The sequence below is a fragment of the Camellia sinensis genome, chromosome 12 (assembly GCF_055761805.1).
Source record: "Camellia sinensis isolate YWXY chromosome 12, ASM5576180v1, whole genome shotgun sequence".
Classification (NCBI taxonomy): Eukaryota; Viridiplantae; Streptophyta; class Magnoliopsida; order Ericales; family Theaceae; genus Camellia; species Camellia sinensis.
In genome coordinates this window covers 135,396,341-135,414,085 of record NC_138972.1, presented here as the reverse complement: position 1 = coordinate 135,414,085, position 17,745 = coordinate 135,396,341, and the positions used below count along the sequence as shown (strand labels likewise).

General features: G+C 35.4%; 1 protein-coding gene across 2 annotated transcripts; it reads right to left on the bottom strand.

Moving 5' to 3' along the window:
* Positions 1–3,851: 3,851 nt before the first annotated feature.
* On the bottom strand, positions 3,852–8,677 carry LOC145804280 (protein NRT1/ PTR FAMILY 5.1-like). 2 transcript variants are annotated; one of them, XM_082897981.1, is made up of 5 exons: positions 7,675–8,677; positions 7,566–7,597; positions 7,250–7,449; positions 5,155–5,221; positions 3,852–4,917 (listed from the first exon to the last, which is right to left on the bottom strand). In XM_082897981.1, exons 1-5 carry the CDS (start codon positions 7,796–7,798, stop codon positions 4,828–4,830), a joined length of 513 nt encoding a protein of 170 aa, XP_082754107.1. In that variant the 5' UTR covers positions 7,799–8,677; the 3' UTR covers positions 3,852–4,827. The 2 variants fall into 2 exon arrangements, with proteins under 2 accessions (XP_082754107.1, XP_082754108.1); XM_082897982.1 differs by having other exon boundaries at positions 7,250–7,421; positions 7,592–8,677.
* Positions 8,678–17,745: the final 9,068 nt, after the last annotated feature.

Genomic DNA, 17,745 nt, shown 5'->3' with positions numbered 1-17,745 from the left:
GTGTGTTGAATTAATTTGATGATTTAGATCAAAGTCGTTCCCAAATCAATAAAATTGTTTTCCAAACATTCCAACTTGTAAAAGAATCTTCCAAGGAATGTTCCAAGAATATGTTACACGTCACTAGGTCTTAAAAATAGGTCTAAAAAGACGGCTTATATATCATTTTTCTTAGTCTGATATTGAATTGGTGGTGGACAACTTTGTGTATCTTGTATTGTGACTTCACTAGTGGTACTGTCATGGGATCTATTTAGCTTTTACTGAAGTATCAATTTGTATTGCTGCTCATATCCTTGTATGTTTACCTAGAGTTTTTAATGGGTTTTCAAACACATGTGGCCATCTTTCTTGGTTCTAAAAAAAGATTAAAATAAATAATAATAAGAAGAAAAAAAAAACAATAAGGTAGTCCTATATTTCCTTTGCTTTTCAGGTGAAGAACCTACTGAGTCATTGTTTTTGAAAGAATTAAAGAAACGGGGTATGAATCTCACTTCATTGCTTGAGGAAAGCAATAGTAGTATCTATGGCGATGAGGAGATAAAATTTATGGAAGAAGAGGGAGGGTCCTCAAAAAGAAATGCAGTGTCAACAGATTATGAGAAAAGCTTATCTAATCAAAGGGAACGTTCTGTGGCACTGAACAGTGAAGGACTTGACGTTGGCATTTTTTTTTTCTTTATTGTTCACTCAGTTGTTTAGCTCAATGTTCTACATCCCTTATTTGCATCTATTATCTCATTGCTTTGTAAAATCATTTATAGTGATAAATTTGCTTCCATTTTTTTGGTTGGCCCTTGATAAAAATGCATTACAATATTTATTTTTCTTCTAGTAGTCATATTTTTTCTTTTTAAATAAATATCCTTTAAAACTTCAATGCCTTTATATGCTATCATATAAGTTATCTATGCACATAAATACAGATATACTCATCTGCTATTCATGATACGATACTAGTAATCTGATTGTTAATATGCTTATCTAAAGGGTTGAACCAAATGCATCTAATGCCAAGAAGTTGACACAAAAACAATATACCCAGCACTAACCAGTATGAACTCATATAAACTAAAGGTGAAGACAGAGGAAACTAAGGAAGCTTCTGAAATATGAAGACAAAATTCTTGGAATGCTGCCCAAGTGAACGTAATTGAAGTAATTATGTGAAAGAGAATGATGACTCTATAAGGGTTGCTTTGATATAATAATCAAAATTACCTCAATGTCATTATGCATCGAAGTCACCAGGCCTATGGAGTATTCAAAGGCATATGTATGTGTAGGAAAGGGTTCAAGAAAAAAAAGTTGGAAAATTCGAAGATCTTCGAAGATCCTTGAAGAACAACTTCGAATTCTCTAGAATATGATGAGAGGCTTAGATTCTTCAATAATCTCAACTTAGGAACACAACAACAAAGGAGATGATGGAGATAAGAGATTGGGTGAAGAAGAAGGCAAAATGGCTAGAGAATAGAATAATGGCAAGGCTCTCCCATGGATCTCCCACTTTCACTCTCAAGGTTGATAATGGAGAGGGGAAATTAGTTCTTTCCCAAGAGTTAAAAATCTCCAAAATCCATCCCTTGTAAAGCTATGGGTGGGTGCTATTTATAGGCACCTCATGATGTAGGATGGAGCCCATGTGCAAGGCACATGGGGGATATTCTCTCTAACCACCTTGTCCGAGGAGGTGACCTCTCCGAGGAGGTGACTTCTCCGAGGATGAGAAAACCCCGAAGAGGAGATCAATCCCTCGGCGAACCCTTCTTCTTAGCCACACCTAACCAATGATCCCCAATCATCCCAAAGGGTCAGGGGTAGTCCCAGAGGACGTCCTGCCGCAAAATATTGCCGAGTCTCATGGACCCCCCGGGGTCGTGCCACCTCGACCCGGGTATAGGCTAGTTTAACCGAAGAGTGAATTTATCTCCACTCACCGTCCTCGGGATCGGGTCCTTTGTTCGGACTCCATTACGCCCATGGTTCTGGTACGTAGACCCCGGAAAGCTCCAAGTCCGCAAGTGTTCTGGGACTCATTAACGGAGCGACTTCTAGATTACGTCTGAATCCGTTCGAAGCCAAGTGTTTAGGACCTCTAGGTTCGTGGATCCGAACCCTTTCGAGTCCGAGTGCCTCGGATCTCTAGGCTTGCTTAATACCCTTTCGAGTCCGGGCCCGAGTAAGTCTCTAGGTTCGTGGATCCGAACCCTTTCGAGGCTTAGAGCCATTCAGCCCGTTTGACGGCGATAAATCCAAGCCCACCAATCTTGGACTTGCGATAAATTCGGGCCCACTAATCTTGGGCTATTGGGCCTAAATAATTTAGTGGGCTTAAATTAGCTCCTCTTACAGTATGCTTGAATAAGCTTATATTATGGATTGTGATCATTTATCATTCTCTTTTAATGTGAATAAAATTAGTTGTTAAGGTCCATTTGTTATGGTGCCGTTTGATAACACTTACGTTTTCAGTTTTCTGTTTATATTTGTAAAAATTTAAAAAACTCAAATAAAAACTTGTTTGGTAAAATTTTTGATTTATAAATCAGTGGTCTCAGTTTATAAATTTGGCTAAAAAATGAAAACACAAAAAATGTGTTTCCGTTTTGAGTTTTGAGTTTTTTTTTTTTTTTTACCACCCAACACTAGCCACCACCTCGCCACCATTTTCCACCACCGTTTTTCCCCGCCACCACCCACCTGCCACCACCACCTACCTGCCACCACCACCTGCCACCACCACCCACCTGCCACCTACCCTTCGCCACCACCACCACCACCACCACCACCACCACCACCCACCTGCCATCCACCGGCCACCACCCACCACCCGCTACCTACTTGCCACCACCACTCACCACCCACCAGCCATACACCACCACTAGCCACCTATCACCCACCCGCCACACACCACCCACCACCGCAACCACCATCACCCACCTGCCACCACCACCCACCACCCACCACCACCCACCACCCACTCGCTACCACCCACCACTCGCCACCGTCACCAACCAACCCACCATCACCACCCACCACTACCCGCTATCCGCCACCCACCTACCACCACCACCAACCAACCCACCATCACCACCCGCTATCCGCCACCCACCTACCACCACCACCTATCACCACCACCGTCACCCACTCACCCACCACCGTCACCCACCCACCCACCCACCACCACCCACCCGTCGCCACCACCACCCACCTGCCACCACCTACCACCACCCGCCATCCGCCACCCATCTGCCACCACCACCCGCCACCACCACCACCACCACCACCACCCACTCGCTACCACCCGCCACCGTCGCCCGCCCACCCACCACCACCACCAGCTATCCATCACCCACCGTCACCACTTTCCACCACCGTTTTCCGCCGCCACTTGCCATTTCTCACTCTTTTTTATATTTTTAAATTTTTTAAAACATTTTATCAATTACCAAACGCGTTTGTAGTTTATGTTTTTCTAAAAATAAACAAAAAATAAACAAAAACTAGTTTATAAAATTTTTATAAATATAAATTGAAAATGTAAACGTTACCAAACACACTATGAGTTTAGTATATCTTTTTTGTTTAAAAAAATAGTGCTTTATTATCATCTAGTTCAAGCCAACAAAGATCACTGCTGGAAAATCAATTTTTAGCGGCGTTTTAAAAACGCCGCTATAGGTATTGAAAACGTCGCTAATTCTTTTTGTGACGTTTAGTACCAAACGCCGATGACGTGGCCGTCGCTATAGCTTTATGGCGTTTTGAAAACGTCGTTATATTAGTATATGCGGCGTTTTTAAAAACGCCGCCAAATGTCCTACCTAACTGTACTGTGACGTCATATGACATTTAGCGACGTTTTGGAAACGCCGTCAAAGACATTTATACATTTTAAAAATCTAACCGTTGGGGTAGGGATAGAGTGACGTTCAAAAAACGCCGCCATAGCCTTTATTTTTATTTTTTTTATTTTTAAAGTTGTGCTAATTTTATATGCTTGAAAAAAATACCTGTCGTAAACAATTATTAAGAATTAATAATTGATGTTTATTAAAATAATAAATAAACTAAGTTTGAAAACAAAATTAAAAATAAAAAACAATGCAAGCTCATGTGACCATCACTTCTAACAACAGATGCTCCAAATCCCCATTTGAGCAATTCAATCTGTTTCAATTGACATTGTAGGTACGATGTGAATCTACAAGAATAGAAAGGTTGGGGGGAGAAGGGCTGCCCAACCAAAAACCAATAATGGAGTTATTTTGAAACATTACTAACATGTTTAACAAATCATAGCATAGTCCAAACCACATAAGATCACATGATTAAGTTACAAATTCATTGCTCATAAAGTGGTGATAGAATTAAACAGCAACTTTCATAAATGTAATATATTCACTTAGAGCAATATTTGAAAATTTTCTTCCCAAGACAAAATATTGAAAAAAATATTACAAAATAGCTTTCTAAATTTTGTGGAAAACTTTTAGAAAGGACCAGCCCACTCCGATGCAACACATTAATAACTATGTTCGAAGGACTATATGTGAGTACGTGTCAGTCACTGCCATGGAAATTTACTGAGGTCATAAGCTAGGAAAAGCATGTGGTAATACATGCAAAGCAACAGATTGAGAAAATCAAAAAGATATATCTCAATATTCAGGTAGCCATATTCAAAATGATGGAAAGCAGGAGATCACCCCTTAATCATCAAAATGCAGTATAACATTTATTTACACCAACAAATCAACATGTTCACAGCTCTATTTAAGAGTGCCCCCTTCAGCCAAGTGAATAACAAAATGAAATTCATTATCCTAAAATGAAGGCAATTAGATTATCACCTCTGACTTTGTTAGTTTCCGAAGCGAGCTTCCCAGAGAGCTCGAATGAAGGTTTTTGCTGGAAATCACAGTCAACTTATAAGCCAACAGAATGCATGCAAAAACATCAAATCTATCCGAACAAATACATGCAATATGATAAAGTTGAAAACTCAGAGAAATGAAATAAAAAATAAAAAAAATTTAAGGCTAATCTTTGCCCCTACAGATGTCCTATCTTATGGACAAAAAAATTATTCAAATAATCAAATAATGCTACAACTTATAGCAGGTAGTAGACCCAAAAAAATATTACCTTCTCCTTTTCTTGCAGGGCATCTTCAGCGGCCTTCATTTTAGCTACTGAATCATCATCACCATTCCTGCTCAAGTGAATAAACGTCTAATCAGAAACTGTATCAACAGAAAAACAACCAAACAAAGGTACATTAATGATAATATTAAGCTATTTACAACCGCAAGAAGTCACAATTATCCCTGGAATTAGATCAAATGAAAACTTAATGCTTCTACAGCAAGAAATCTGAGCCAAAATAGCTATTAGAGGAACGACAAGAATTCAGAAAGAAACATAAATAATAAGAGAGTGCACTAAAAGAAACTGCTGAAAGAACTAAAAAAAGAAAACACCCAAATCTCTTAAAGAAGATATCCATCCTAGAATTCATATATAAAGCACATCTTTCAGACACATACAGAGACAGAATTCAACTTTTCTAAAATAGATATTTAAATTGTGTCCGTGTCCACGCTTCTTAGCTGTTAATGCAATTGTTGCCAATTTCAAATTTACCTAATACTACAATCTTCGATCAAGATTCTTTACTCTACCACCATAAATTTTTTGTGCTGCATGAATATGCTAATTATCAATAGAAATTCAGTTTGACCACATCAAAGAGTAAATTCAACTTAAATTGTGGTCTTGGCTGTATCCAGATTCTAGATACAGATATATCTCCATGAGAAAAATCACCAACAAACAGTCTGCTTCAGAGAATTTTGAGAGAGCTTCAACTATCCAAGTCAAATACAGAAGGATAGAAGTAAAGCTCAATTACATGTATTATGCATAGGTTACATAAAAACAAGATTTTGAGCAAATAAATAATTATATTATTTAAGTGCAATCATTGTTGATATTAAGCCTATCCTTTCTTGAGGAAATATATATATATATATATATTTGGGGTGATTGACTGAATTGAATTACAACTTATTCAACATTGAGGCATAGATCTTAGCTTTATTTAGATACAGAGAGTTCAGTCTACATTGAGGCATAGATCGAATGCAAGTCCTCTATTATTGCTGATTTGTTGGAGATTCAGACGAGTGCTTTGCATAAAGTTCAAAGACTATAGTTGTTTTTCTAGTGACTAAAGAGCTGAGACTAACTTGGATGACATTTAATTCTCGAGTAATTTTGTCTGGTTTTGTGCCTTGGAGGAATTGACAATTAAAGGGCACCCCGAGGAGAGGACAAATGAATGTTAGTTGTTACTCTAAAAAATGTCTCTATTTGCATAACTTTGTTGATGTTTTGCTGCAGTTAGTGTTTTCTAACTCTATGAATGTTTATTAAATTGAAGACAACTGGTAGAAGGTTGGTCTTGCTTTCATGGTACAGAAGGAAGAAAACAGTTGCTGATAAAATGAGCATATTTGAAATCTAAAAACTCAGATGAAATCTAAAGACTCACATAAGAAGGGCCTTTTAACTGCTCCTTCCTGCTCAATGTTTTATCTTGTTGTGTGTTCATAAAGAATTGGTAATTTGCCTCGGTAAGCTAGCTCCCAACATGGAGTAAAATGTTACTATCAATGTAAATGACTGCCTGATTAATCATTAGGATTGATTGGACAAAAGTGGAGATGCAATTGCCCAATTTCATTGAGAAAAAAGAAAAAGAAAAATAAGGATCATGAACTATAAGGCAAACCACATTTAGTTTAGTGAGTAAGCGAAGGGAAGATGTGGAAGTAGGATAAAGGTGTTATTTACCTTTTGCTTTAATAGTATTAGTACTACTGTACTACTAGTACTAGTCTACTGCTGCTGCTACTATAATGTTTCGCTGTTGTGTTATAGTTTCTCACTACTGAATATATTTCAAGTCTGATTCATGCAACTCTGCACACAGGTGGTTCTTGATTTAGATGAGACTCTAGTGTGTGCTTATGAAACATCTAGTTTAATGGTTTATTTTTTCTTATTGGCAAAAGAAAATTCTTTATTAATGAAACACGAAGTATAGAATACAAAAGCAACATTAATAAAGAGAAGTGAATGCACAAAATATCATAAGAAAGCAAATCCATCCCAATTAGATTAACAATGAAAGAAAAAAAGAGTACTAGCCAGAAATAGTAGAAGAAGAAGAACTAACCTAAAATTAGGGGTGTGGTGGACCTTCCTCTTCCTGCAATTGATGTAATGTTGCAGCCCAAGCTCATGAAGCTCAGATGGTTGGCTGGGGACCTTGACCCTCCTGTTGGCAAATGCATTGACAATGACTCTAACCATGTCTTCACCTGGGCTCTGTCTTCCTAACCTTGTGCCTATAAGTAGGAACACCAATGTAGAATATGAATAAGGACACAATGAGTCCTACTGTAGGGACACCATACCCTAAACCCCAACCCAAGTTCTCTTGAATGTAGACAAGCCCAAGGGTGGCTACGAGTCCACCAATGAAGGAGCTGAACGTCCACCAATTGAAGAAAGAGACCTTGAGCTTCTTCTCATGGGGGTTGATGTCATCAAACTGGTCTGCACCAAAGGTGGAGATGTTGGGTTTTGTTCCACCAGCACCAACTGCTATGATGTAAAGAGCTGAGTAGAAGAATGCTGTTTGGGATGATGAGGCCTTGCATACCCCATTTGTGCATGTTGGTTTCCAAAATTTAATTGACACTGACATTGTCAGAAGTACCATTCCCTGTAGTTGAGATCATTTTAAATGACTTGGTTGGCTTTACTATCAAGAAGGCCAAAGTGAAATAAAAATTGAATACATGTACAGCCATAAATAATAAATGTGCAAAAATTGTCTTGTTATCTGGCATTACAATTATAGTTTTAAATAATAGTATTGACATATTAGTTTTGGCTGTACAATTAAATATCAAATAATATCAAACTTATATATCAGATCAGTATCAGAAGTTAAAAATCCTAATACAGCTGATATTTAAAATCCTAGTCACAACATCAAACATATTCCCACTAATTCTAGTTGTCTAAATCAGCAAAAGTGAAACCTAAGCGAGGTCTCAACTGTCCGTCTTCCTAAGGAGGTTGATCTGAGAAAGTGAGCCACCGAGCGAGGCTTCACCTTTCCATCTTCTGATCCGATGAAATGGACTTGAGGCTTAATTTTGTTTATTTAATTGATTGGGATCAAAATTAACAAGATGGTTTAACACTACTGAAAATGCACTCCGACAATAGCTTGCTAGTTTGTTCCAATGGAATTGAAGAAATTGGTTGGTATATATTTTCATGAAATAAAAAAGAGAAGAGAACTTTGTTTGGGCTATCACCTATGTGAGCTTGCAGAAGATATATGTATACATATATCGTTTGAAAATTACAATTTTACTTAAAAAGGGAAATTCTTGGTAAACAATTAAGGAGAAAAAAGGGAAAGAAAATGTCTAGAAAAAAAAAAAATTAAAATCAGACTACATGCCATTGCAACAATTCAACAACTATCATAAATAATATAGACATTCTTTCTAGTAATGATTATGCCAAATGCAACGGTTTTTATGGTTTTCATTGATGAGTACAACTGTACAAAATTCATATCACTTTCAATCAATTGAAAATCATTTTCATTTTTTTGTCAACTCAAGCATTAAAGGAAAAACCACTGTATTAGCTTATTAATACAAATCATGTGGACGAGATATTTATAGATCATTTCTTGATGATAGTATGATCAAGAAAGCCAAGCCAGAGCATGGACAACTGAACAATCCACGTCAGCTGAATAACAAGAATATATTTCTACAAGGAGGACAATTTCTCCCCAGTTACATAAAATGGTGATTTATTGTTTGGGTCGATATGATCTTGAGATTCATATTGCCTTCAACACTTTCTTTATCCAGTCATCATCTAACAGTTGATCCAAAGACCACATTTGTCGAATGAAGAAAGTGCTAGCTAGAGAGGATCATCTTCCATGATCTTGGTATTGGATTAGTAATCCAACATAACACATAATTCAATGTTTGGCTATGAAAATTGGGTTTTGAACTAATAATTCATTTAGACATGGTATTGCCCATATGGGTAGAATTCCAAGAAAAGGGTGAGATAAATCAAACAAATCACTAATTTGAAAATTCAGGATCATTAAATCATCTTACAATTATCTCATCAGTACCAAAACCAAAAAATGAATCAAACATTGAAGGAAGCTAGATAGAACATGATCTGAGCCATTAGAAACGCTATAATACAAAAAATAAATAAAATAAAATAAAAAATTTATAGCATCATTCATTCAAGAAATCAAACAAGACCATAATTCAATGCTCTGTTTGGTTCCTAAGTAAACAAAAGAAAACAGGAGGTTTACATCTTAAAATTTTCTCATTTTCATTCATTGTGAACCAAGGGAACAAGAAATCTCAAGAATTTAACCGTTTGCCTTTTTTCTTTATATTTTCCAAGAATCAAATTCAACGTGAAAATAACCATTTATAAGATTCCAAATGTATTTTACTTTTCATTCCTCTGTTTTTCTCAGCAAACAAACAAAGATGATTGTGCGAACAATGCCAAAAGTGATGGAATCTAAATTACCTGTAATTTGAAATCTGTAAATAACGCTCCAAATTTGTGGCTGATCTGATGAAACCAATACAAAGAGAAACACACAAAGAGGCAGAGAGAGAGCATTAATAATTTCAAGATTAACTGTCGTTATGATGCTAAAAGCCTTCCTCTTATTTTATTCAGTCAATATAATTTCCAACTTGATCAAATTACATGATATAGTGAGCTTAAAAGCCTTCCTATTATTTTATTCGGTCAATAATATTTTACGTTATCAGTTTGCAGAAAGGATGCAAAATGTTTTTGGAACTCTCTAGTTGACATGTTGATTTGCAATGCCTTGGCCAATAAGACCACAAATAGAGCGAGAGAGAGAGAGAGAGAGAGAGAGAGTACAGATTAAAGTTCAGATCTGACCTTCTGGAAATCACTGATTCCCTGAATCTCTGCAAATGAGGATCAAGTAAGAATGACTTAAAACATTGATTTCATAGATCTAAAGAGAGAGAGAGAGAGAGAGAGAGAGAGAGAGAGAGAGACGGTGGAGCTCGCTACCTTGCCAGTGCAGATGGTGTTGTCGATGGAGCTTCAAAATCGCTTCGATCTGAATCTTCGATGGAGTTTAGATCTGAATCTTCGATGGAGCTTTGAAATCGCTTCGATGGAGCTTCGATCTGAATCTTCGATGGAGCTAAGAGAGGGTTGAGAGAGAGAGAGAGAGATGTGTGCGTATAAGGGTTGAGAGAGAGAAAGGGCTCAGATTTTAAAATGGAGCTTCGATCTGGAGCTTCGATGGAGCTTAGAGAGGGTTGAGAGAGAGATGTGTGCGTATAAGGGTTGAGAAAGAGAAAGGGCTCAGATTTAAAAATGAAGCTTCGATCTGGAGCTTCGATGAGGGTTGAGAGAGATGTGTGCGTATAAGGGTTGAGAGAGAGAGAGAGGGGCTCAGATTCAAAATGTGCTTAAAAAAAGCGCGTGTGGCTACCGCATTTGGAGGCGTTTCCAAACGCCTCCGATTATAAAATGACGTAGTTTTATTTTAAAAAAATATGCGACGTTTTATAAACGCCGTTAAATATTAATAACAGTGACGTTTAAAAAAACGTCGTTAAAAAAACGTCACCGTATCTCCTTTTTCCTGTAGTGGATGATTCTTAGATCCTATCACTGACAATGATTATATAAATTTGATGAAATTCACCTGTTTCATATTTCTGCAATTGTATCAGAGATAATAATTACTCGCATGGAAGGTTTAATTTATTAGATTTATTATCTTCTGTATTTGAGCATGGTATCGATTTGACTTGTTAATTATTAGAATATGTGGAGCTTCGGCACTCCAGGTGGTACTCAATGTACTGTTTGAGTATAGGAATTTGATGTAATTTATCATGCAATGACTTTTACTTTTTGGCAATGCATATGTTTTGCAACAGTAAATTAATTCTAAAATTTTATTTGGAATTCCTCTATGCAACAAATTAAAGTAAAATATTGGATAATTGTTGCGGTGCACAGCGCGAGTTTTATTGAATACGTTTTGCTTATTGGAAAGGATTTCTTTTTTGTTTTGGGACTTTTCTTTTTCCGCACGTGTGTGAATGCATTTAACATTTATGCATGTATGTAAGGAAGAAGACTTCAATTTTCTTCTGTTTTTTTTTTTATTTCAGGGTTTGATTCCACTGGCTACACTTTTACTATCCATTGGTGGAACTTTCTTCTTTGGATTTTGGCCATTGATCCTTGTAACAATTGCATCCTTCTCTGCTCTATACCTTGTAAGCTTCTTCTGTTTGATCTTTGGCGTGTTTCATGACTTGCTTTGGTTCGATAATTCTACTGCCCAGACATGCTTAATATTTTTGCATTAGTTATCTTCTGATGCATTGTGAATCTATTGTAAACATGCCATTGACTTCTTTTCTATCATGAAATGGGGTTCATACGAAGTTTGAAATTTTGGAAGTCCTTTCAAGAAGCAGCTGTTTGGAAGTGTATTTCTATTGGAGTTTAACCTTGATACTGACATCATATTTTGTGTTCGAGTATGTATCTTGAGTGATTGTCATTGTTGTGACTAGAAACAAAAAGTTACCAAACATGAAGTAAAGAGGAACATATGAATAATTTTTTGGCAAATTTTATGAGTCCAGATTTGTTAGTTGCTGGAGTATGAGAAAACCTATTGACCCATTTTTAGAAATCAGATTAATAGAAAGAATAGTGTGAAAAAGAAATGTATAGTTACTAGCTTAGCTCAAATTGATTTTAGGTGGGCCTACTCAGACCAAACTTTGTCATACAGAAAACTGAGGGTACATTTGGAACTAATTTCTCAATCCAAGCATTGAAAACAGGAAAAAACTCGAACTTTGATTGATCTTGTTGGTTTTTCTTGGCTCATATATTATATTAATCAGTTAAAGTTCAGTCGGTTTTCTGACTTTAAATTTACTTTCTTTGATTAGTATTAAACTTAGGTTTTCTATGAAAAGTTTCCAACATTGTGAAAATGTTGATGCCAAAATCTTCTTGTGGCCTCCTAGTGTTTTCACAATTCTAGAAGTGGTCTTGCTATTATGTTTGTCTAAGCCTTTTTAATTTTAGTTGGAGTGAGGAAGTTGCAAGGAGTATGTTATCCACTTTTTATGTAATCTTCTGAGCAACGACACAAACATTAACTAGGGAATAGTTTTTGTTTTAAACATTCTTGGACAATTTTCACTATATTTAAAAAATAAATTTTGTTTGTGTACTTAACAACAAATGGAATATAGAAGAAATAAAGGAAATGAGAGAGTTTGTTTGATTACAAAAATCAAACCAGAAAATAAAATAAAATAAATAAAACTGATTTTTATTTTGTTACAAAAACAAAATCAAAATCTAAAATAGGAAAAAAAATAAAACAGAAAAGTAAATTAATTACTTACCAAATTAATTTGTTGAACAAATTTTCTGATCAGGTCGAGTGTTTAACATTGTGTCCTTAAAACAGATTTGTCCTCTCCACGGTGCTTTCAGAATGTAGACGTCTATCTCATAGGATAAAATGATTAACAACAAATAGTAGCAATATTACAAATTGTTTGCACAACGAACACATTATGTGTTTATACACTTTCTCACAAGAAAATTGTCACGACCCAAACCCGCCCCTATGGGTTTAGCACCGTAACCGGCTAGTAATCCAAGATTACCAAAGGCCTGCTTAAAAATAATACAGTAAAACAGAGTACAGGGGCCTGGCGGAAGCCAATACAGTAAATAAACAATGTCCAATGAGTTGTGACAGTTTGTATGCCAAAAAGACTTTTCACACACATATACATGAGCAGTACAGAACAGTATGTACATATATACAATCATTCAGTACAGGGACCTAATCCCTATTAAACAGTACAGTACAGTAAACAAAATGGTTACAGAAACAGAAGGGGGAACTAAGACACCCCTAAGCCATAACTTGACAGGCTCGGAACCTCGTAGTGAGGCACATAGGTTGGCTCGACAAAATTGGAGTTTACCCTGACGCTTCTAGCCACGATCTGGTGCCTGTACACCTACATATATATATATATATATATATGAGCAGTGAGCTAAAGCCCAGTGAATAACGTAATGCGTAAAGAGGTTAAGAATGAATGTCCTTACAGTAATGAAAACAGTTCATTAATTCAGTATATCAGTCATTCAGTCATATGTGGTACATCCATTAGCATAACAGTACAGTAAACAGTAGGTCTTAAAAGACCGAACAGTAAATGATGGCCATCAATCAATAACAGTAGTGGCTTCAACAAGGGAACCGACAGAGATCTCTGTAACAGTAACAGTAAACAGTAGTTGCTAAGGATGCCACAATACAGTTTAGAATATAGGACATACATTCATTCAATTAACAGTATCAGTTCAGAAAGCAGTACAGTTCAATTGTTCAGAAGATAATAATCTTGAACATATCTTTACACAGTTGTTACTCACAAAGTTCTGGGCTACAGTAAAGCTAGAGCGCGTCCCCAGTCACAAACCCTACATAGTTACAGATTGAACACACACTAAGCTACACAGTTGGGAAAGATAATAACTTAATCCCTAATTTGCCTCGGTGTGTTCTACATCTATATCCTCGTTAAGATGCCTTAAACTAGGCTTAGTAATGCCTAGGATGAGATGAGGATGTAAAGATACACTGTAAAAGTGTTTTCAGAATTTTCAGAAAACAGGGGTCACGCTCGAGCGTAGGTTACTCCGCTCGAGCGGACATGTAGACAAAGGTTTCCGCTCAAGCATAGAATTACTCGCTCGAGCGTTCTGCAAAATAGTCAAAAGTGCTGGATAGGTGAAAATCACGCTCGATTGGGCGCTCGACACCCGCTCGAGCATGAGACACAATGTCCCGCTCGAGCGTCAATTATTCCGCTCGAGCGGACATCAAAACAGTGCAAAGTACTGGGAGCACGAATTTCACGCTCAAGCGCCAATCACCTCGCTCGAGCGTGAGTCCAAATTCTGGAAATTCCAGATTTGAACCTCAAGCTCAAAACCAAGTTTTAAAACATAAATTTCGATCCTCTTGGGCTAATTTTCCAGAAAACATCCCAAAACTCATAGTTTAACATGATTCCAAAGCTCAATTGTAAAATCAAAACCCAAGGGTGTTTCAAACAACAAGATTTTCAAACCAAAACTCAAGAACATAACTCAAACATGACATGCATGAGTTTAATCAATTTCCAAGCTTCAAATACTTGCTCTAATGAGCCAATTCTTCCAAAAACCAAGTTGAATTCATGGACTTAAACATAAATATGAGCATGCATGCAAGATTTCCATGAAATCAAACTCAAAACTCTTCAATGTATACATGCATGCAAGATTAGAGCTACAATTCAACATGTTAGAACCAATTCATGACTTAGCTCTTCAATATGACATGAATCATGCAATAATGAACTTAAAGACACAATTAAGAGGGTAAATTCCTTACCTAGGTCCTCAAATACAAGTCTAGAAGCTCAATTGATCACAAACTCTTCCAATCTTCTCAATTTCCAAGCAAATTCAAGATGAAAACACTCTAATTCCTAATTCTCTTTCTTTAGTCGGTTTGCTTCTCAAATCTGGCTGAACAAATGTGTGTCTAAGTGTAGTAAGGCTCAACATATTAATGGCCCCACTAGATGGTATTTAAATAATAAGTCCAATTCTTATAATTCTTTACCATTAATCCAATTTAATCATACCAATCACATTTTAGATAAATATACCATAAAATCATATAAAATCTAATTAACACAGAACATCAATTAATTTCAGATTCGGCCGCCGATAAGGCCTTTAATTCGCAATTTAAACACAAAGGCATGAACAGATAATCAAACAGTTAACAGATAGACATACAATTAAACAGATATACTTAATTAATTCAGTTCCAGATTTCAGTCAGTCAGTTCAGTACTTCAATCAATTTAGTTACCAATCATAATCAGTCTCAGTTTAGCAGTAATCAGTGGTTAATCAGTAAACAGTGATGAGGGTTATTACAAAAATAAAGTAGTAAAATGTAGAGAGTAATACAGAATTTTTAGGACGAAAATTGAGTGAAAGAATTAAATGAGAGATTTGTCTATTTATAGGTGTAAAGGTGACTTTTCAGTTTGAATTAGACAGGTAATAAACATGTTTGAATAGGTAGCAGATCTGTTTGGTTTGAATGAACAGATATGGCACTGTTTGGGTTTGAATTTGAATAGATATTTGAATATGTTCAGTTTCTTTAAACATATATGGACCTGTTTAGGTGTAGGGAAAAACCAGACAGATTTTTTTTTTTCTGGAATCAATTTGAATTATGGACAGAAATTTTATTTTACTAAAAAATAAAATTAAATTCAAATGTTTTTGGCTCAAAAGATAGGTATTGGGCTAGACAAGCCCAACCCAACCTCACACCAGCGCCCAAACCTGACCGGACGGATGACGGCGGCGGCGGGCGCACGAGTATTTATTTTTGGGTCCAATGGGTCTAACCCACTTTGCCCATAACCTCCCTCTCTACAAAACTTGGGTGCCCCTTAGGGCCTACCTTAAGTTGCAAACTCATGCCTTATATACCCACAAAATTCTTCCCACCAAACCGGAGACAAGCCTTTATTCAAACCTTTAAAGATTTTCCACAAAAACTCTATTTCCATGGAGTTTACTTTGGTTTTAATTTCCGATTCACCCGATAATGGTTTTTAGCAACCAAATCTATCACGTGAATCACAACGCGGCATAAAATGCGTTACCACTTAGACTCGCCAACTTTAGTGTATGGATCCTATCTTAAAAATAGACCAAAGTTAAAGAAAAATTATATTTTTCAAAACCATTTCTAACAAACATTACTTTGTTTTCCTCACTGAATATTTGTGTAATTCCTTGATGCTGTATGAAGATTGCTAAGAACAATAACTCGTAAATTGTGTTTCCTACAGTAATTTTTGTCCGTATAGAAATGACCCGATGGCTTTACAAATATATGAGATTGTTGGCTGCCTGTTGCTGGGAGAAAAATGATTCATACCTCTAAAAAAGAAGCTCTAAAAGAGCTCTAATTTGTCATTTTCTCCCTCTTTTTTTTGTCTTCTACTACACTGTTTTTTTTTTTTTTTTTTTAAATTCATGACAACTCATTAGAGCTGTACGGCTGGTGCTCTAATTAGAGCTTTCCAGCAGCTCTGGTTGCTGGGATGTGTGTGTACCGGTAAGGTGAGAGAGCATTATTTATGTCATGCCAACTGCTGTGAAACCTTGCCTAAAATGTTAATGTCATGCCAACTGCTGTGAAACCTTGCCTAAAATGTCGTGAAGATAAATATTGATTGTTTCTTTTGGCCGTATGTCGGTCGGACTCTTGTCCATGGTGCAAGCATATGATTACCCATAACACCTCCCCAATATAGGTAAATACATTACATTGTATGTGAGTCTTACTCTTTATCATATCAGTAGAATTCTTTTTAAAATTTTAAAATTAAAATTCTCAATCTTAATTTTATTTATTTTTTATATATTTTTCATAGTAAATTGAGATAATTTACAAACTCAATACTAATTTTGCATTTCATGTTTTTCTTCTTAATTCTTTCAAGGGTATTAGGATATTTTTTTAATGCTAAATTGCCTTTTTTTTTTTTTCGTGTGCATTATTCTATACCCAATATCAATTATATATTATTCTATAATATGAATTTGTCGCTTAAATTTTATAGTGATTTTACATATGGAAACTGTACTTTATTTTCTACATCATTTTATATAATCACAACTTACAGAAGAAAAAACCTGCATAACAATGATACTCTCAATGAACCTCTAAAGTTTAAAGTTACTGCTTGAGTTACGTTTTTTTAATTTTTGAATAGTAAGTTCTTTGAAATTATATTTTAGATGATTAATCACTTTACCCACTAAAATGTATCTATCATTTAGATGTTTTCATGATTTTTTTCTTTTTGGATTTAGATGTTATTATATGATTATTTCTGGATTAGTCGTTGTTGAATTTCTTTTATATAGTTGATATTTTAATTTAATTAAGGTTGCTTATTTTACAATATCATAATTTAATATATATATATATATATATATATATCATATAAAATTATTATATGTCCAATTATAACATATTTACATTTATTTTTTTAATAAATTTGATATAATTTTTATTTCTACATATTTTTATTTTCCTAATGAATATAAAAAAAATTAAATAGCTAGAATTACTTTTAATTTTATATTACTAATTCTTCTTATAATTTAATTATTGTTTTTAATATCAAAATGAGTGTTTATTTTAATATTTTATAATTTAATATATATCATACAAAATTATTATATGATAATTACACTTTTATAATATGATAAGACTAAAATTATCAAAATATACTAATAATTTAACTAAAATTTATATATATAAGTATTTTTTTTTTAGATAGTGTATGAATAAACAGAAACTACAGACGAAATGACCAAAAGAAAAATAAACAGGGGAGTCATGAGCCAGCAACATCAAGATGAACAGTCGAAGCAACCGAATTC